The sequence below is a fragment of the Monodon monoceros genome, unplaced genomic scaffold, assembly GCF_005190385.1.
Source record: "Monodon monoceros isolate NGI ecotype Baffin Bay Population unplaced genomic scaffold, NGI_Narwhal_1 Super_Scaffold_22, whole genome shotgun sequence".
In the NCBI taxonomy this organism is placed as follows: domain Eukaryota; kingdom Metazoa; phylum Chordata; class Mammalia; order Artiodactyla; family Monodontidae; genus Monodon; species Monodon monoceros.
The window spans coordinates 12565369-12587301 of NW_021703779.1; the positions used below are offsets into that span (position 1 = coordinate 12565369).

Consider the following 21933-nt stretch of genomic DNA (forward strand, 5'->3'; position numbering starts at 1 on the left):
ACACCACACACCACACACCACACACCACACACCACACACCACACACCCCTAACCAACCTCTGTCTCCCTAGAGCTTTTCATGGTTTTTGTGCTGGATACTGAGAGCAGTTCTGAGATTCATTAACCTTCCTGTTTTTTCTGTGGTATATTTCAGATTGGGTTTTAAAAAGATGCCAGCAACCATGCTAATTTATGTCTTGTCCAAAGCTGGGCACAGCTCTCCTGGGAGAGCACTTTTTTAAAATGTGTGTTCTTTACATGAATAAATATCTCTGATATGCACATATTCCTGATATAAAATGAATCTATTTAAAGGTGGAGCTTATAGTCAAGGGCTATCTGAAGAATTCACCTTTTTATCTAAAAATCACAGTCTGGGCTTCCCTGGTGGTGCAGTGGTTAAGAATCCACCTGCCAATGCAGGGGACACGGGTTCGAGCCCTGCTCCGGTAAGATCCCACGTGCTGTGGAGCAACTAAGCTCGTGTGCCACAACTACTGGGCCTGCGCTCTAGAGCCCGAGAGCCACAACTACTGAAGCCCGTGTGCCTAGAGCCCCTGCTCTGCAACAAGAGAAGCCACCCAATGAGAAGCCCGCGCACCGCAACAAAGAGTAGCCCCAGCTCGCTGCAACTAGAGAAAAGCCCACGTGCAGCAACAAAGACCCAATGCAGCCAAAAATAAAAATAAATTCTTTAAAAGTAAGTAAATAAATAAAAATCACAGTCCTTTGCATCATTTGGAGGCACCCGATTTGGCTCATGTAATTAAACTACACAAACTTTGCTTGAGTCTTTTTATTTTTAAAATACAGTGGCCAGTAATAGTAAAATTTGCATTTTGAGCCTCACTGATTTTTTGACAATTTTTTCCTGTAATTCCCGCCCCATGTTTTGTGTTTTTCTCCTTGCATATTATTTAGAAAAAACCTTTCTATAGTCAGGACTTATTCTGTTACTTAAATATATCCCTGATGACCATTTTAAGTTATACCCTTTTCTCTTGATGTATAAAACTGTGCCCTATTCTAATGTTTGTAATTAGGTAAAGTTGAAGCAGCAATTTCTTCTGATTTTTATCTTTCACCTACCAAAGAGTTTTAATAAAGAAACCTTAAGATGGTGCTGATTATAGGACTAATTCAGAATCTTCCTAATTCGCTCCTGTACTTCCCTGTTTTGCTTTTAGATCTAGGGGGAAACCATAGGACTTTTTAGTGTGCATTGAATCAGTAAGATTAAAATACAAAATATATTAGGTATTGTTTTGTAATCTTCTTTGATGAAATCTCTTTATACAAATGAGTGTAAAATATTAACCGAATGCTTTTCTTCAAGCTGATGATTAGATTGTCATTTATTCTGAGCAATACCATTGGCTTATGCTTTTGTTGTCACCTAGCCCAGCGGAAGAACTGTATTTTGGAAGTACAGAACCTGACGAGAAGAAAGCTTTAATAACGTTGACAAATGTAACGAAAAACATAGTGGCATTTAAGGTAAATATCTGAAAGATATAAATTGTGTGTGAAAATTGAAAGATTGATAATTTTGAACTTGCACAGTGGTTTTATTTCTGTTTTTAGGCTTGTTATACTGCCTTCTATCTCTGTGTGTCACAGCTTATCTAAAATTTTCCCTGAGGTCTGTATCTTAGTCTTTAATGTGCAGTAATAGGGACTGTCCAAATTAGTCCCAGGGTTTGTTTGTTTAAAAAAAAAAACAGACCCTTTTCATTGTATGAATAATTTAATTCATAGAGAGAGAGTGAAAAAAATAAAACTATAAAATCTAAAGTGCAGTTTCCCCCAAGTGTGGTATATTCTGGAGTATAGTTTATACTGGATACTAACCTGACACTGAGCATTAAGTATAACAGGACTGACTCCACCACTGCCCCTTATTGTAGGGTATTACTTCCTTAAATCATTTACTTCCTAGATGTCCTTTGATTACTGCTTTTAAGTTTCTGGACACTATTGTAACATGTGTTCTAATGTGTGTTGTTTTTGAACGTGAATTATTAAATTCAGGTGATTAACAGGATAAACATTTAACAGTTGGATTTCTTTTTTTAGTTTAAGAGGAAGGCTAAGTAACAGACTGATGAGTGTTTTTTTCTGTAACCACCAAGACTGTTTTATAGACTTTATTAAGGATTTTTAAGTCATTTTAAAGCCATTTCCCCCCAAAGAGCATAAAGGTTATGTGACTACTGTTTTTCTGTAAACAGGTGAGAACAACTGCTCCAGAAAAGTACAGAGTCAAGCCCAGCAACAGCAGTTGTGACCCGGGTGCATCAGTTGATATAGTTGTGTCTCCCCACGGCGGTGAGTTGTCACCTGGCTGGCCACAGTGGGGTGTTATGGGGGGCCTGGGGCTGGGTGATGACTCAGCAAAGCTGGACTGGAATCTAGAAATTAGCAGGGTATCAGCAAGTCACCTCGCCACACTCTGGGCATCTGTTTTCTCACCTGTAAAATGAGACGGGTGAATGGCTCTCATTAAAACAAAATTTTTTTAAGAAGTAAAATTGTTTAAACGGATGCCAGTTAAAATTGAATTTCAAACAAAAAAATTCTTCATCTTTAGGAGAACTTTTTCCTTTTTTAAGATAGTTCCGGGCTTCCCTGGTGGCGCAGTGGTTGAGAGTCCGCCTGCCGATGCAGGGGACACGGGTTCATGCCCCGGTCCGGGAAGATCCCACATGCCGCGGAGCGGCTGGGCCCGTGAGCCATGGCCGCTGAGCCTGTGCTCCGCAACGGGAGAGGCCACAACAGTGAGAGGCCCACGTACCGCACAAAAAAAAAAAAGATAGTTCCATATTATTCATTTTCCTTAGTGTTTTCTAGAATAATGCTTAAGCCACATAGCCAACCCTTTGTCCCTTTGTAAAGGTTCCTGTTTATTATATAATAAGTTACCCTTTTGGAATGCAGGTTTAACAGTCTCTGCCCAAGACCGTTTTCTGATAATGGCTGCAGAAATGGAACAGTCATCTGGCACAGGCCCAGCAGAATTGACTCAGTTCTGGAAAGAAGTTCCCAGAAACAAAGTAATGGAGCATAGGTATGCTTTTCCCTTACAGGCTCTCAAATTGCAATGGGAAAAATCCCAAAGAGGAATGCACCTACATGGGCTAAGCAGGCATCCCTTCCTCCTGGCATTTGGCAGACATCTAGGCTTACACTGTTGGCCCCAACCCCTACAAGGCTCGGGTACAAGACCTGGAGTTTCTCTAGGAGATTGCTAATAGCAGAGATTTATTTGCTGGCCAATGCAAGAATCTGAATGTGTCAAAATTACACACAGATTTTCTCTTACAGCAGTTACCTTTGTAGGAATGCTCACCTTATGTACTAGAATGTTTGCTGCAGTGAAACACTGTTTCACAAAAATTGTCTAGTAGTGGAAAAGGGAAAAGAACCTAAATGTTCATCAGTAAAGTAACAGTGAAATGCATTTGAGAAGTACTCTGAAGCCATTCAAGAGTGTAGTACATCTGTTTGTTCTGATACCTGTGACATACTATTAGAAGAAAAAAACCTACTCACAGAAAAGTATGTATGACAATTATCCTATTTAAGAGAAAACCCTGTGACTATATAGGCATATACATGTATGTCTGTGCATGTGTGCAAAAAAGATGTATAGGAAAGTGGAGGAGAATAATAGAGAAGAAGGTTGGAGGTTTTCTTCCGGAGTGTGCCCAGTTTTGCTCCCCAAGGGACGCTTGTCAATACCTGGAGACATTGTTGGTTGTCATAACTGGACAGTGGGGTGCTGTGAGCATCTAGTAGGTAGAGACGAGGGATGCTACTCAGTATCCCATCATGCACAATACAGCACCCCACGACGAAGAATGATCCAGCCCAAAATGTCAGTGGTGCCAAGATTGAGAAAGCTCAGTTGAGGGTAGTTAAGGATGGCCACACTGATGACATTTGAGTAGAACCTGAAGGAAATGAGAGTAGGCCACATAGATAACAGGGAAAAGAGCTTTGCAGGTAGAGGGAACCATAAATGGAAAAGATGTGTGCTTGGCCTGGGTGAGGAACAGCAAGGAGGTCAGTGTAACCTGAATCCAGTACGGGATGCCAGATCACTGCCATAGTGAGAACTTCTGATTTTGAGAGGAGAAACCATTAGTTGGTGCTGAGCAGAGCCATGAGGTGATCGGCTTGTTTTTTTTTTTAAAGGATTACTCTGGGAGGCTTTGTAGAAAAATAGACTGTGGGCAGACATAGATGAAAGAGTGATACTGAGTTAACAACACTTAGACTAGCGCTGGCATATAGCAAGTTCTATTTAAGTGTGGTACTCTCCTTTATTCATTTAGTCACTAAAACAACCCTAGGTCATAGGTAGTTATTTTTTCCTTTTTATAGACGAGAAGCTGAGAAACCTAGTAAGGGTTGTAGTTGAGTTGAATCTTCAAATAAGGAGTTGAAAGAATACAGATGTGGCTGGAACAGAGTGGGAGAGGATCCATAGTAAGAAAGCGTGTTGGAGGCAGACAGGGCCCAGAGGAGCAGCTTGGGCACCATTGTAAAACCACTGGGAGAACGTCGACCTGCTCTGAAATGCCTTGGACAAGATTACCCTTTGCGGGCAATTCACAGAGGGTAGGAGAACAAAAATAAGAATGGGCCTGGGAAGACGAGCTTTATTTCCTCTAGGCTAGGTCTAACTTGTACCCAGCGAGAGAGGGTGAAAGTTAGACACAGCTCAGAGGAATATTTAGTAGCCAAATGAAGGAGAACAATACAGGGCGTCAGGAGGGAAAGCAGTAGGTGAGCTGTGTCAGTAAGGCCCGGGGTACAGTGTGTGCCAACGTCAGTCAAGGATGAGGTGTGAGAGGTGGCCGTTGCTGGTGACGTGATGGAGGTGACTGATGACCTCACGGGGAACACTTTGAGTTGGTAGGAGCCAGATGCCAAAGAAACACAGGTAGTGAGACTTCTGGAGGTTGGGCTTGTCGGGGAGGGACCAGGGTCATAGTTGGAAGGAAGACTGTGTTGTTGAGAAGGGGTTGTTTGGGATTTTGTAATGGGAGATATTTGAGCGTTCTTTAAAACCATAGTAAGGACCGTTTCCGAAGGAGAGGCTGACCTTACAGAATAAACCATTGACAGTGAAATTCCTGAGAAAGTTAGAAGGAACAGAACCTAAAGCCGAGGTAGGAACCACGGATCTAGATAAGGCTCATTGTGACAGTTGTGACATGTTTTTAGATGGAGAAGACGTTTAAATTTTCAATTTACTTTTCAGGAGGGCCTACTTTTGAAGTTCTTATCAAACAGTACCTCAAAATTATGGGGGTTTTTCTTTCTTTTGGTTTTGTTATACATGAGTTGCTTTGTTCTCTTGCTTTGTAAATCAGTTTCTAATGGCTTTCTGTTCTGTAACTGTCAAAAGAGAATCACTTACCTCACAGAAACAGGGAGACTTGGTGGTTTGGTACTGAAGGCCCAGGTGAAAGCACCATCTAGAAAGGGTGGCTTCCTGCAAATCGGAAGATCAGGTGAATTCTACTGAATATCATATATAAAAAACTTTTCTTAGGTTATATTGTGTTATTTATATCTGCATTAAGAAGCTGGAGGATGTAGGAAAGGAAAAATACTTTTCCCTCTACCCTTCCAAGTTCTTGGCTGAGACCCACTGTAATAAAAGACAGATGAACAGGAGAGCAACAGAAGTTTCATAACATGGATACCTCCTGTATACGTGGGAGAGACCCAGGAAAACTGAGTAACTCTCCCAAATGGCCCAAGCCACCACCTTCACTACCATCTCCAGTGAAAGACAAAAGACAGATGTTGTGGGGTGGAGGAAGGCTATCAGGAAAAGCATGGTAAACAAGGATAAAGTTATTAGGCTAATTTAGGCAAATTCCTGTCTTCTTGAGGTCCCCAAAATATTCTGAGGTTCCTGAGCTTGCCAGGAAGTGACTTTCCTTACTCACCTAGTAAGGCTGTCTGGAACCCTGTAAGCAAGGTACCAGGTCAGTTGTTTCCAAGGGTCTTTAGTTCCTTAAAGCCATCTGGTCATATCCGACTTCATGCATTTCATTTTCAAATATGACATTCAAGTCAGAACCTTGATAATACAACCATGTTTCCAATTGTGTCCTGTTACAAGGAGAACAGATTCTCATTGAACTTGTGCAAATAACTATATCACCATGAAAATGAGAACATTCACTAAGAGTTTCTAAATTCTGGAGGGATCAGGTATGGAGAAAAATTGTCTCAATTCTGCTTACAAAGGTATAATCCACCAAATTGCAGTAAATCATAGATAGCTTAAGAGGAAAAGTTCTCCTTAAATCTGGAGAAACAAAACGTGTTTCAATCATTCTCATCAATTCATTCAATCCCACATTATTAATTTGTGTTCTGCTTGAATTCAGTTTTTTCCATTAGTTTTGGAAATTCTTACCCAGCTCAGTTTTACAGTCTTAAAAGTTATCAGAAACCTGTGTTCTAGAGTGCTTGTCAGAGTCCTTTTTGTGAATCTCTTTGAAGGTCAAACATGTATCTATACAAGTACAATCAAGAAGGTTTAGTATTCTTATTTGACAATGTGTCCCACATAATTTAACATATCAAATAAGCCTAAGTGGTTTAATATCTTTTTATAAAGAGAGAGAACACATCTTTTGAGATGTTCCAGGGGCCCTGGGGAAAATCCCAAAGTTAGTTTGAGGTCAAAAAGACTTCATTTAGAATTTGATTTGGGGACGTTTGTCAAAAATATCAAAAGGTTTTGGACACTTGACTAAATAGAATCATAAATCATTATGAAACAATACTTAATTATCCAGTTAACCAAACTGACAGTTAAAAACATTTCAAAGGCAAATACAGAAGGTCACATAGTTGCGAGCAAAACTTAGCTCTTAATCTTAAAACTGAGTCTTTTAATTAAAGACCTGATGATAAAGATGACATGAAGCACAGGAAATTATTTTGATAAAATGCAAAATCTTTTCTTTCTAGGCAGATTACTTAAAAAGGTAAAGAAAAACCTTTCACAGTCTCTTATCAGGAGCAGACCAGACCAAGAGCCCAATAAAACTGTCCCTTTAGCAAAAAAAGAAAATTTAGTTTTATGTAATTACACTGTTGATATTAAGCTTATTTTTAAAACCCTTTTTAAAACCCTTAAAACAAATTTATTCAATTTTAGCCAGCTTGACTACACAAGGTAAAATGTTCTCTTTCTGTCTCTTCCCAACTTTCTGTATCCATTTATTCTCCTACTTTCTACTCTGAAATAACTATAGCTTTACTTCAGGATAAAATCACTTTCACTTCCCTTAACAAAAACGCACCTCCCTACTTCTCTTGGCCAAAAACACATCCTAATTCTTATGTACAGGGTTGAAGTCGTTTTAATAATCCTTAGAAATGTTACTTTCTAGTGAAAACTAATAAATGAGCACTTGCAGTCTGTTACACCAGCGTTCTTTGGATTGGCAAATTTATGAATATATTTCGCAATTTCTAGAAATAGATACTTCCTCACAGTATAGTTTTTCATTGTGGCACAAGATATGTTTACTAATATACCCAAATATCTTTCATTCTGTAATAAGAAGCCAGAAGTAGATAAACCTATGTGTAGTAATTAATGTTTCACTATTTTATCTTATTTGGAAATGATCTAGATATTCAGTGAATTTCCTGTCATTTAACTTGGCAAAACTCTGAAGTTTCAAGTTACCAAAGACGTTTGGAAAACTGTTTGTAAGAGATATACCATAAAATATACTCCTGGCTGATAAGTGCACCTAACGTTTATCTCGCTGATATTTATCTAGATCACTTGCTACCAACAATTGTTTAGACTCTTCACACAAACGCCAGGAGACATTACACAAAATCAGCCATCATGCCAAGGTGTTCTTCTTGCTGACAAATTTTGTAACAGAGATAACATGAACTTATTTGAATAGTAAGCCCAGGTAGAATAAAGGTTGCATGTCTCTATTATATCAAGACCTGTATAATTAAACCAACCAGTTAACCCAGTTTGTTTTGTATTGAAGTATAATTGATTTACATTATGTTAGTTTCAGCTATTCAACATAGTGATTTGATATTTTTATAGATTATACTCCATTTAAAGTTATTATAAAATAATGGCTGTATTCTCTGTACTGTACATTACATCCCTGTATCTTATTTTTTTAACATCTCTATTGGAGTATAATTGCTTTACAATGGTGTGTTAGTTTCTGCTGTATAACAAAGTGAATCAGCTGTACATATACATATATCCCCATATATCCTCCCTCTTGCGTCTCCCTCCCTCCCACCCTATCCCACCCCTCTAGGTGGTCACAAAGCACCGAGCTGATCTCCCTGGGCTATGCAGCTGCTTCCCACTAGCTATTTTACATTTGGTAGTGTATACATGTCCATGCCACTCTCTCACTTTGTCACAGCTTACCCTTCCCCCTCCCCGTGTCCTCAAGTCTGTTCTCTATGTCTGCATCTTTATTCCTGTCCTGCCCCTGGGTTCTTCAGAACCTTTTTTTTTTTTTTAGATTCCATATATAGGTGTTAGCATACGGTAATTGTTTTTCTCTTTCTGACTTACTTCACTCTGTATGACAGACTCTAGGTCCATCCACCTCACTACAAATAACTCACTTTTGTTTCTTTTCATGGCTGAAGAATGTTCCATGATGGACACTTAGGTTGCTTCCATGTGCTGGCCATTGTAAATAGAGCTGCAATGAACATTGTGGTACATGACTGTTTTTGAATTATGGTTTTCTCAGGGCATATGCCCCGTAGTGGGACTGCTGCGTCGTATGGTAGTTCTATTTTTAGTTTTTTAAGGAACCCCACACTGTTCTGCTTAGTGGCTGTATCAATTCACATTCCCACCAGCAGTGCAAGAGGGTTCCCTTTTCTCCACACCCTCTCCAGCATTTATTGTTTGTAGATATTTTGATGATGGCCATTCTGACCGGTGTGAGGTGATACCTCATTGTAGTTTTGATTTGCATTTCTCTCATGATTAGTGATGTTGAGCATCCTTTCATGTGTCTGTTGGCAATCTGTATATCTTCTTTGGAGAAATGTCTCTTTAGGTCTTCTGCCCATTTTTGGATTGGGCTGTTTGTTTTTTTGTTATTGAGCTGCATGAGCTGCTTGTAAATTTTGGAGATTAATCCTTTGTCAGTTGCTTCATTTGCAAATATTTTCTCCCATTCTGAGGGTTGTCTTTTGGTCTTGTTTATGGTTTCCTTTGCTGTGCAAAAGCTTTGAAGTTTCATTAGGTGCCATTTGTTTATTTTTGTTTTTATTTGCATTTCTCTAGGAGGTGGGTCAAAAAGGACCTTGCTATGATTTATATCATAGAGTGTTCTGCCTATGTTTTCCTCTAAGAGTTCTATAGTGTCTGGCCTTACATTTAGGTCTCTAATCCATTTGGAGTTTCTTTTTGTGTATGGTGTTAGGGAGTGTTCTAATTTCATTCTTTTACATGGAGCTGTCCAGTTTTCCCAGCACCACTTACTGAAGAGGCTGTCTTTTCTCCATTGTATATTCTTGCCTCCTTTATCAAAAATAAGGTGACCATAGGTGCGTGGGTGCATCTCTGGGCTTTCTATCCTGTTCCATTGATCCATATTTCTCTTTTTGTGCCAGTACCATACTGTCTTGATTTAACCCAGCTTTTATTTACCGAAGATTATCCCAGATCATGTGAACTTGAAAAAAATTGGGGGTTAGTTTCTCTATTTCTGAGTTTTAGGAATATTCAATTTGAAAAGCACTTATTTTTCTTTAAGCCAGTTGAATAGTTTTTATGAATTAATCTTGGCAGTACCATTCAGAAGTAGAAAAATAGCACACATTTATAACATATATATATACACACATGTAAACATAGAGATGCAAACCAGAGACCTTATAGCTTTGGTTCCAGAATTTTAGCCATGAATTAGGTACAGTGACACGAAACTCACTAGCTTATTAAGGAACAGTTGGAATAAGTTTACCTGCTCAGAGTGCTAAAGCTTTTTTTTTTTTTTAAACTAATATTTGTGGGGTTTTTGTTTTGCTGTTTTCATTTGCCCAGTTTCAAAATAGCTCCTTTTCTTTAACTTCTGATGAGCTTCATTTTCCTAAAGTTTGCATTTCTTTGAGCTGGCTATCAGGTCCTAGAGAAGGTGGGGTAGAAAATTTACACCTCAAAGGGACAGAGAAAGTAAGGTTTTTTTCCCTGGAGTTTTGGGGGTACTTTACCTATTATCAGAGGTTTAGCGAAATTACCGTTTAAATGTTTTCTTACTTTTCTAAGTACAGAACAGTTCTGTTTCCAGTGACGTGGTCTTTTATAATACCTACAAGTATTTTGAGATAAACAGGGCAGGTTTTGGAATGGTTAGAACAGGTGAAGTTTGAATTGCTTCTAGAGCCGAATTTCTGGTTTTGTGAAGATTTGCAAGACAAAGACAGTTGCTCTTAATTCCTCAAAAAATTGGATTGCAGCCTGAATGGCATCCAACTACATTTTCTTCAGTTTGCTTTATATCAGGGAGATTTCCAATTAAGACGGAAATCGATTTCCATGTTCTGGAGTTTCAGGGCTTAACGCAGCATCTGTACAAAGTCTGTATAAAGCGTCCAGCAAAGGCCTTTGAATGCTCTCCTGAGTGCACAATTCAACCTTGGACCAATTCACCTTAGGGGAAAAAGCCCCTACACTTCTGTCAGCCCCTGAATATTGGCCTTCAGCTGATCCATTTCCTGATAATTTGGGAGGAATTCTGGTCATCTGCTGCCCGTGTGAGTGTGCCTGTTTTCCCTAGGGGGCCATCGGGCTTGTCTGATAACTACAGTAATAATCATGGGTGTGAAGAACACCCCTTAGCAGCCAATCAAGGTCCCTATGAGTGGGGAACTGAATGGCCACTAGTCTTTTTTAACTCTTCTCTAAATTTGGTAGATATCTTCTGAAAGTGGAGGTAAAAAGAGCTTTGTAATTTCATCTTACTAAGGACGTCCCTAAGGCTGGCCCCCATACTCCTTCAGGTCCTCCTTTCAAGTTGGTCTTTCCATAGATACCAAGAAAGACAACTGTTTAGGCTGAGAGCTCTCTAAAAAATGTTTAAACACAGAAGTTTTTCCAATTCAAAAGATCCATCATTTGGCCATTGATGAGTAGTAGGATCTTATATTAATCTCAATAGCAACTCAAACTTATAAGCCTTTTTATGGCTTAACCATGGATGCAAGAGGCATCCCGAAACGGGGTGCAAAAGATGCAGCCCTCACACGATTCAGAAAGCTCACTCCCAGAGTTAGCCTAAGAAAGCAAAGACCTTCATTGTCACACGTGGTTAGAATGGGGTCGTGAAAAGTGTTTCCCATAAGAACGATATGCCTTCAGTTACAAACCTGCGACACTGGGTAAGCACTACTGGAACAGGACTTTCCCAGCCCTAAATAAGACAAGAAGGTGGAGACAACAAGGGGCCCTTATGACCGACGCCCACGAGAGCCGGTAGCATCGGAGAATGTTGCTTATCAGTTAGTGTCCCGGATCCCCAGCCTATTCAGGTGGTCGCCAGATGCATGCAGACACATGCATCATCCATCTGGCAGAGACCAGAGAGACTATTCTCACTGGTCATGAAGTCAAGCTCTCAAAACAGAATAAAACGAAAATCTCATCTGTCCTATGGTTCTCTTCTGACAACACAAGAGACAGAGATAAAAGAAAACAATGACCATCTGTGGGAGGAAAGAGGACCAGTAGAAGACAAAAATACTCATAACAAAAATCTCTACCAAAGTCACAATACCTAAGGAACTGGCTGACACAAATATTTTCTCCTGCTAATGTCAATTTGGAAAAGAAGGGACAAGGTGAAATTTTTACCTTCCTCTCTCAAGTGCACCAGACTGAGATCTAGGAGAGCTGACTTTAGTAAGAATTCTTACCCTTCTCGGGCTTCTGCCCGTTTTCCAGAATCCCATCTGCAGGCTCCCAAGTGAGTATGGTATCTCAGCAGCTCCCAGGGTAGGTTGCCAAACTGTAGGAGAGGAAAAATAATTTTCCCTTTATTTTTCTACGTTCTTGGCTAAGATCCCCATCCCACCCCCCGCCATACCGCCGTAATCATAGACAGGTGAACAGAAGAAAACAGGAAAAAAACAGAAGTTTACTAGCATGTATACCTCCTGTATACTTGAGAGACCCAGGAAGACAGTAAAAGTTCCCGCAATGGCCCATGACACCACCTTAAATACCACCTCCAGCTAAAGAGAAAAGATGATGTTGTGGGCGAGGGAGCCAGTTCTGGGAGGATGGTGGGAAAAGCACAACATACACGGCTAAGGTTGTCCTGCGGATTTAAGTCTCTGCCTTCTCCATTGATAAGAGTCTCGAGAGATACAAAGTCATCCTCCTGTACCTGGCAGAGAGGGAGACACCCTTACAAATGGAGATCTCCCTTGTAACTGTGCATGTCTCACAAAAAACGTAACTTCTATTCCACTTTTCAGAGCTTTTACTGAAAAGTGAAAAAGCTTTCCACTTTTGTCTGCTTTTTCTTAAAAAATAACCAGCTCAAGATAAACCTTGTGCCCCAGAGGCACGTTTTGGGGTGGCAAATTCTGCTCCCCTTCAAAGATAAACACACGTTGAGCTAGCTGCTCCCTTAGGTATATCTGGGGAGAGGAATGAGTACTTTCACCTCTGTTACATACACTTCTGTGTTTAACTGTTTTCATTTTACACTTTACTTTTCAAAAATTCATTAAAAACTTTAAGAAGTTATGTTTCCTTTGTACTTTCATAGGTTAAGATGCCATACTGTTGAGAGCATTAAGCCAACCACTCTTACATTGAAACACCATGCCTTTAACGTGTCAGATAAAACCAGTGAAGATCTCTATCTACAGGTAAGTGTTCTTTCTTCCTAACTGTAAGTCTTTAATGTTAATCAATATTAGAAATCCATTTTTTCCCCACTGACATAAAGCAGACCTTTGGCATAGCCACGACAGAAATGCTCTCTTCCTTCTTTGTGAAGGGAAGCCAGATCAGAAATGGTAAGTGGTGCGTTACTTTTGGAGATCTTCTAACTAACTTTCTGAAAGCTCTGGCTATTTCAATTTGGACTAGGGACCTTATAGCAAAGCGCATGGTATTTTGGGGGTATCGAAGAACTTGATCTCATGGAAAAGGTACCATGTAGTGCATTTAAATTTGAAAAAGGTGGAGGGGCTCTCTTTCTGAATAGCTGGTTTCAGTACCTCCAGGAAATGATTGCTTTGTTCCTTTCTCAACTAGAGAATTAGACCTTTTCAAAATGAGAACAGATACACATCCATTCAGCAACCAAATTGCATTCCCAGCTCCCAGCCTTTCAGAGTAGATGGACTCTATCCCATAAATGTTTGTGGGATTTCTAATATTCCCGTTTGTCACGCACATGATTATTGTACTGTTTTATTGATACAAACCTTTCATCCTTTTCTCCCCTCTTTAGCTCAATCGTTTACTAGAAAGCAATAGGAAGCTTGAAGACCAAGTTCAGCATTGTATCTGGTTCCAGCAATGGCTGCTTTCCTTAACAGTGGTCTCGCTTGCTTTTGTCATCTCTCTCTTCTATTTGTTGTACAGTTAAAGAAGTGGTGCTCGGTAGGAAACATGGCTTTTCCGTTCATTAGTTGGAAAAAGTACCACCCAGAACTTCTCCACCATGCTGAAAGTGTCACACATCTGTGCTTCCTTCCTCCAAGGAAATGTACGGCATTTGGGGGGGGGGGGGACTGAAACATGTCTTGAAAATAAACTGTTACAATAAGGAAACGCTGAAGATATTGATTATAAGAGACTATAGGTAGTTAGTCAAGTAAGTAAAGGTATATCTGTTGTGTGACTTAATAGAGATAATTTATTTTTCCCTTTTGATTTAATACTTTTAAAGCTTGTCTTATCATGTATATATGTTAGCTGAACGGAAAAGTAACATGCTTTGTTGCAGCCAAAAACTGTCATCTGCTTTTTTTTTTGACAGAATTATTATAGCTGAGCCAACTTATTAGCTTTTCTATACTATGTATATAGAAGAACATGTATATTGAAAAAACATACAGAGTAATTTCTGTAACCATGACTTTGTAATTTTGAGAACTACTAACAGATGCTAGTCGATGTTCTTTTGGAATGTACAGCTACTTAATGCCAAACCACCTTTAGCCTTTGTTTCTTATCCGTCTTCCTTAACAGCCTGCCTGCCTTTTATTAATCTCAGACTTTTTAATGAACACTCACACTCTCATTTAGCTAGGATTTGGGGAACTAAGTCTGGTTGGATTTTCTCTAAATTCTGTCCGTCAGTAACGTCCAGAAGAAGAACCTCTCCAGTCTTTTTTTACGCAGTTTCACGTTGCTCTCTCTGGCTGGACAGGGACCCTTTTGCTTCACTTATTATAAAGGCCTGATCCTCCATTGGACCATCTTCACCCTCCTTTCTAAACGAAAGGAGTTAGTTTTTGAGATGCAGAGCAGTATAATTCATTTACATTTCAATTCCTTGCTAAAATCAGCCACGAGAAGGGAACTTTCGGTAAGGGTGAAAAAATAAATCGAAAGTGTCACTTCTCAGTTTAAGAGTGAAAAATACTGTAAAAACTTCAGACCAGGGTTAATTGACTCACCTGATATATTCTGCCTTTGTCACAGCAATACTGAGGACGGTTCCTCAATTCGTAACATGATACACCTCGCAGGAGCAGAGCCTAATGCAAGTAGTTTGTTTTCTCATTTAATATAAACAGTTTTGGTCCATGTTGGTTCACATATAAATCTACTTTATATGAAAGAAAAAAATAGTCTGCCTGTAAAATAAATTTTGAGTTTTGATTGAGCCATGTTTGCAGAATGTTTTATTCTGAGGTTGTAGTGTTGGCGGCTTTCATCTTGAGAATGTGATGATTCCCAGATGGCATTATGAAGAATGAAAAAATAGAGTTCCTTCAAAATTGGCCTAGGAAATAAAACCTTAAATGGACACTGGTCTGATACTTCGTCTTAATTTGGGTTTTTCTGTTTCAGTTTGCCACCTCCAGACGTGAAAGTGACTGCAGCCCACCCTAAGTAGTACTGTCCATAGTATCTCCCTGTGTGTGTGCACAGCGATTTCCCCTTATATGTTAGATTCCTGGCTTTGTCATAATCTAATCCCGAAGTATCTGTGTATGTGTTTTGTTCTTCAGCAAATAAGCGAGGAAATAGTCAAAATTGGAAATGTATTGTCCTGACGGTGTCCCTTTAATGTTTCACATGAAAATTACATTGACTCACTAAAATGTTTTTCCCTGATGTCTGGCCAGTTGAATTTAATAACATTTCTTGTTAACATTTGTGTGTCTATTAAATGTGACTAAGCAAAATTTACTGAAAATTAACCATAAAATCAAAGGCATCTGAACTTCTGTACTTGTCTTAATTGATCACATATATTTACATTTGATTTTATTGTGTCTTCGTTTGATTTTATGTAATCACGTCTGTATGACTGAGTATGCTATAATTAATAATTTTATTTTTTAATATGTCATTACCTGTTCATGACCAAATTACCAAGGACCAACATTCAGATTTAAATTATCTTCACTTGGAATGGAAATTCATAGAGTTTCCATGAAAACATTAACGAAATATCATTATAGGCAAGTAGCCTAAAGATACAATTGCTGGTAAACCTAGCCTCAAATTTCATAATATACCATAACTGTTTTTATATCTTGCCACTAATTTTGACTGGATTTAATAGCACTTTATTGTACAATTGCAAAAAACAAAAATATATTCCTAGAATTGTTGCCGGTGTAATTTCTCTAATGTTCTGGTGCTTTTCATATATTTTCAGTATTTTTATTACTGTATTGGTATTTTCTTTGTATAAATTGATCAAAAGAACATGTTTTCTATTTTAATATGTTTTAGAAAAATAATTACATTTATGCAATAAATATCATCAGGAAAAACCTCTGGTCTCTAATTGATAAAGCATCTTAAAAATCAAAGCTCAGGTTCACTCTGACCTTTCAAAGATCACATTAATTTCTTCTGCACCTACTTACCTTTTTATAAGGATGGCACCACAAACTTCCAAAGGCACAATTGTGTCATCAGGTGAACCCGTCCCTAGTGTGTCCCATTTCTCCTCGCCCCTGGGTCAGGGTCTGGCTGCTCTTCAGGGGAGCTCTCCATTTTCCGGACTTAGCGTTGGCCTCACTGTCACAGCTGGGGGCTCCATCACAGAACCTATCACTAGAGTGGCCACACATGTCAGAATTGCCCTATATCCCTCAATCCTAGTACCTATACACCTGCCTGCTGACAGGAACCTGCAGGAAGCAGGCTGACAAGAAATCCTACCTGGCTGCCGGGCGCATGGCGGGTGGTCCAGGCGAGAAGGCACCGGAGCACGGCACGTGGGTGTGGTTCAGGAGGGGCGGCCCCGGATAGTGATGGCAAAGGCCCTGGGGATTGTTTGTGTGGTTCCCCTCGCCACTGGAAGACACAACTCCCAAGTGCAGCTCCATAAAATAGAACGAAAAGGACAGGTCCATCTTCTAAACTGCAAAAGAGGTCGAGATACAAAACCATGGGAGAAATTCAAAACAGAGCCACAAAGACAGACCGGTAACCTACCAAGGAGCCCCACACCTACCCAGGACTCTGAGGGTGTGGCCTCCTTTCCCAAAAGATGCAATTTTCTAGGAAAGAGCTCCTGTGTGGGGAAAGCTCCAGCTAGAAAAGGATCAGTTACTTTACAGCAACCCAGCTCTTCTCTAAATTTTACCAGCAACTTAAGGTTTCTTGATGTCAGAACAACATGGGTCCCCAGAAGCACAGGACTCCCCTTTTTTTCCTGGCCCAAGGGCACGGAATGGAAGTCCTCCCATTTGTCCCAGCTGAGGGAGTGGTGGCCAGGAGTGAGGGCTCTGAATGAAGACTGCCCGGGTTCAAGTCCCCTCTCTGACATTTGCTACCTGTGTGACCCGGGAATGTTAATTAACCTCTTTCAGCCTCGGTTTCCTCATCCCTAAGTGCCTCTGATATCAAAGTACAACTTCCCAGGATGAGTGTGAGAGTGAGAGGAAATCTTGCATTTAAAAGCAGCCCCGGAGAGGCTAGCCTGGCTTTGTTGATGTTGCCTCCACCACCTTCCATTCCAGCTCCCTAGAACTTTTCACACTTGGGTTGATGTCCTGAATATCCCATCTCACGCAAAGCCAAATGTCAGTTCTCCAAACTTTTCCCTGCTCTGTACTCCCATCCTTGCCTTCTTGGTACTTCACTCTGAATTCTGGTGCCCAGGTCAAGGGATGCATGTGGATGGCCAGTGATGATCAACTGCCTTGAATCCTGTAAAGGAGTATCCCTTACCAGTCTGAGGAAGAGTTGGTTTGATGCTGCCTTCCACCACTGCACCCACACCCCGTCATAACAGCACACCCACACCTGGAATTCATCTTGCAATATTCCACCATAACAGTTTCCCGTTACATTTGTAACAATTCCATAAAAATATCACATAGGATCTTTCACATCCTCATAACAATTTCATCCTTAACACTGAATTACTTCCCTCTAATGTCCAAAGATTCTCCTCCCTACCCTACTCATGTCCCCTGCCATGCAAAGTAAAGCCAATCTCTTGCACATGTTAAAATATTTGAGACAACCGGTTCAACTGGCAAGAATACAGAATCCTTGAAATTACCAGTTGTTCGTGTTCCTTTGTGTGAACAATGTGAGAATACATGATAAGACCTTGTGTTTTACAGATAAGGAAACCAAGAGCCTGAGAAATAATTCTTTTTCCCAAGGTCACAGGCTAGTTGGTTTCAGAGCCAAGAGTTGAACTAGTCTCCCAAGTCCACTGCTTGTTACAAACCACTCAGAACTGCCACATCTGAGTAATAGGTTACAATGCTGAAAGGACAGCTCTGAGAACTTTACCTACCCTAAACAGCAGGAGACGAAAAAGAGAAGATAGAATACTTGAGAAGCAGAGGTGACAAAACACAAATAACCACTCAGGACCCTTGGTTGGAAACGTACTTGGAATTCTAAGCTACAGACAGAACTTACTTTGTGAAAGGTTTGAAACGTACAGGTTAATGTACTGTTTACTTTGATGGAGGGCTGTGTTGTGCAGCATCAACCTTCTGAGAGGTTTATCCATCACTCTGTAGAAGGGCACCTAGTAGGGTGTGCAGCTACAAGTTGTCTCAGCCATAGTCTAGTCACCTCAAGGAGTCATGTGTTTAATACAATCAGATCATAGAAGTTTTCTATTGCCACGTAACAAATTACCTCAAAGTTAGCATCTTAAAACCACCCGAATTATTTCATAGTTTGTGTGGGCTGAGTCTGGTACAGCATGGCTGGGTTCTCTGGTCAAGGTCTCACAAGACTGTCAGCCAATGACATCCTCCGTGGAGGCTCAACTGGACAAAGATCCACTTCCAAGGGCTCACCTGATTAGATCAGATCCAGCCAGGACAAATCTCCCTTCTGATGAACTCAAAGATAACTGATTAGAAACTTTACATCTGACAAATCCCTCCTGCTGTGTAAGCTTACCTAAATCATGGGAGTGTTATCCCATCACATTCACTAGCCCCAGCCCCCACTCAAGGGAAAGGGTTATATAGAGTGTGTATTGGGTAGAACCTGCAAGCTCATCCAATCTGGTCCCCTCACTTTGCAGACCAGGAGACAGAGGGTCAGAAAGCTGAACCCAATCTTACCCAGTCTGACTGACTGCTTTGAATTCACGGATGTCCTCACATGAAAAGAAAGAGACTACAACTTCCGTGTTAGGCATCAAATGATAGTCGTGGAGGACAGTATATCTCTAGCCCGGTTGGCTTTCTCCAGTCTGATAACTTCAGTGCACACAAATATTCAAACTTTTATAAATCATTTGTTAAGGGAAAGTATGTCTCCACTATTTTAAACATTGACTCAATCATAAACACTCAAGAAACATTCTCACGATGAGTTAATGTGCTAGGGCAAAGAGGACTTCCAGTAATTGTGTGCTTTTGTAAATGAAGCTGTAGTGAAAAACAACTAGTTTTTTTTAACTTTCCTTTTTTTTTTTTCCGAATAATCCATCTCATTTAGTTTATTTAAATTAGTGTTCTCGGACATACATATGCTCTGTTAAGGTAGCTATGAGAGAAGATTAAAACTAAGAAAGGAAAAAAATCATTTTCTTATGGAGACTTGCATCATGATTCCCAGTATATTTACTATCTAATTTACTTTGTATCAAAGTCCAGTGCCTTGAATTCTAATTATTCCAAAAAGTCCCCTGCAAATTTTCAGGTCATTATAGAGCAGTGCATGTATATGTGTGTTGAAAATGTCACTAGCTTTTTTAAGTCACCCAAAACTCCTTCTGCATGGATTTGCTATTGCCCCATGAATTCAAACTTGATTCTACCTTCTATGTATGTTTGTTTCTGACTGCAAGAAACTTTAAAACTACTAATATTATGACTGTCCCCTTTTGCAGGATCTGGGACTATAACAAACTAAGACGTGAATCATTTGTCTTTCCCATTCCAATATTCCTCTCTCTTTTCTGCAGCAAACCCTCACCTTAATATTGTCATACAGATTCATTCAGTACAACTTAATATTTGCAGTTAAATTTGCCCTGAACTGTTTTCACCCACTAACAGGCAAATGTGCTTGAGTCAAACACCAAATCACTGTTCTCAGTCATAAACTAAATGTCAAAAATGTGTTTTAGGTACTTTTCCAATACTCTGTGACTCCAGCTACTTCCTTTTGCAGGGGTGGAGAGGGAGAAGGTTATAATTAGGGGGAATAACAATAGTATGATGCAGTCTACCAAAATTTAAATTTTTTTCATGTGGCTGAACTAATAAGTTGCTTAAAAGGAAACGGATGTAAAAAGCAAAGCTTCCTTGTAAACCCAGTATTTACTGCTCTGAGATCTCTGAAACCACTTAAGATCTTAGTCATTAAAGGTGGAGGTGTATCTTATAGAGAAATTATATCCTCAACTCAGTGCTTAGGGTAGAATTGAGTATAGTCAGAATTTTCTTTCCTAAATTCATTGGGAAGGTGCCAAAATAGAGATGGATATAGTAACCATATCTTGGTGAGTCCAAACCTTTCTAACACCAGATAAAGCATTTGGTTTGCTTAATAGTGTGTGTGTGGGGGGGGGGGGGGGTCATGTAGTATAATAAATATATGTATTGTCTTTAAAACTAGAATCACCATCAGCAAGATTCTCTTAAGAGACACAAGAGAATTGGGAATGAATGAAAGGAAAACGTTCATATTTACCATTCTATATACAGTGGAGGAGACCATCTTGATTCTAAGAGTTGAGAGCCAGATATAAGTGAGGTTGCTCACATAGTTAAGGCCAAAATCAGAAGGAAAATATGGGCTTCCTCTTAGACAAACCTCTTTAAGAAGGGTCCTCACCACATCTACACTTCCACCTTGCTCCCTGCTGTCTCACTCCATTCTAGTGTCTATTCCCATCATTCTAGCAAAACGGTACTTGCTAAGATCCAACAATGACCTCCTTATCACTTCTTCCATTGGACTTGCTTCAGCCTGAAACTGAAGTGAGTTCCTGCAGCAGCATTTGGCTGTATCAACCACTAGGTTTCTGAGACAACAAACTCCTGCTTTTCTTTTCTCCCACTTTAGTGTCCTTTACTGGCTCACCTTCCTCCACCAAGTCTTCAAGACGTTAAAGTTAGAACTGGACTCTTTCCTTTCTCTCCATAGGTGATCTCCTCTACACCCAGAGCTGCAATTAGCAACAGCAAGCCATTAACCCTTCGATATTCTAACCATACCTCCTGTTCTAGGTCTAGATATATGTATCCACCATCAACTCAGCAGTTCCAGGTGTCCATCACAAAATGTCAAAAACAACTCATGATCCTCCCCCAGACCTAGTTGTCCAGTTCCTATCTCAATGGATGGTACCACCCTCCATCCATGTAAAACCAAGTACCCCTAAAACTGAGTTCCTCTGCTGAGTTTATAATTAACCTCTCTATCCAAAACTTTATTCCCTTTCTTGTTCCACACCTATTCCCCCTCAAGATTTAGGAGTATCAAGGAAAAGGGAGGATTGTAATCAAGCAGGACCCTATGGGGCCTTCCTGGGACAGACCTTTCCCCTGCCAGGTCCTCTGCCTGCCTCCTGTTTATAGGAAAACTTTAGCCTTTTAGGCCTTCCCCGAGTTACAAAGAGCAAATTTAATCATAGGAGTGAGAAAAAGCAGAAACAAAGGAAAACAAGCAAGACAAAATAACAATAGTTTAGCTACGGAACAAATTTAGTTCCTCCTCAAGGACTACAGATAATATTCTGAGCCATATCCTTGAGCTGTTTTGCAAATACTGAAACTCCCACCAGGTGGAAGAAGTTAACTGCATGTTAGCTACAAGCACATAGACCACAAGCACAGATGGAACCAGAAGGCTGATGATGCTGAGTCCCAATTACCTCACCACCAACCAATCAGAAGAATGTCCACGAGCTGATCACACACCCTAGAACCTTCTCCCTCGCCTCATCTTTAAAAACCTTTCCCTGAAAGCCAACAGGTCTTTCGAGCCTTAGCCACCCATACTCCCTGCTTGACCTTGCAATAAATGCTGCACTTTCCTTCACCACACCCAGTGTCAATAGATCGGCTTTACTGCACATGAGCGAGCAGAACCCAGTGTGGTTCAGTAACACATTTACACCAGCTAGAAACCTGACCTTCATCCTTGACCGTACAGGGCCTCTCCCCTTTCCACTGCCATCCCCCTTCTTCAATCCACAGCATCTCTCACCTGGACTTCTGCAACAATCTCAGGCAGTG

General features: G+C 40.2%; 1 protein-coding gene and 2 long non-coding RNA genes across 3 annotated transcripts in view; 1 reads left to right on the top strand and 2 right to left on the bottom strand.

The window, feature by feature from the left end:
* The window catches only part of MOSPD2 (motile sperm domain containing 2), a 59158-nt gene extending 43222 nt beyond the window's left edge, over positions 1–15936 (top strand). The window contains exons 11-15 of the mRNA XM_029240448.1: positions 1401–1497; positions 2232–2328; positions 2938–3067; positions 12828–12930; positions 13521–15936. Coding sequence (XP_029096281.1) covers positions 1401–1497; positions 2232–2328; positions 2938–3067; positions 12828–12930; positions 13521–13658 — 565 coding nt within the window. The 3' untranslated portion in view covers positions 13659–15936. The remainder of the gene's footprint in view (positions 1–1400; positions 1498–2231; positions 2329–2937; positions 3068–12827; positions 12931–13520) is intronic.
* Positions 2135–12684, bottom strand: LOC114906013. The gene is made up of 5 exons (XR_003796363.1): positions 12357–12684; positions 11968–12059; positions 5967–6132; positions 5429–5503; positions 2135–2472 (listed from the first exon to the last, which is right to left on the bottom strand). It is a non-coding gene; the product is annotated as an uncharacterized LOC114906013 (long non-coding RNA).
* A 211-nt stretch (positions 15937–16147) lies between the features above and the next one.
* LOC114906014 overlaps positions 16148–21933 on the bottom strand; it is a 35661-nt gene continuing 29875 nt past the window's right edge. Inside the window, exons 3-4 of the long non-coding RNA XR_003796364.1 lie at positions 16421–16622; positions 16148–16312 (exon numbers count right to left, since the gene is read on the bottom strand). This is a non-coding gene — a long non-coding RNA (uncharacterized LOC114906014). The remainder of the gene's footprint in view (positions 16313–16420; positions 16623–21933) is intronic.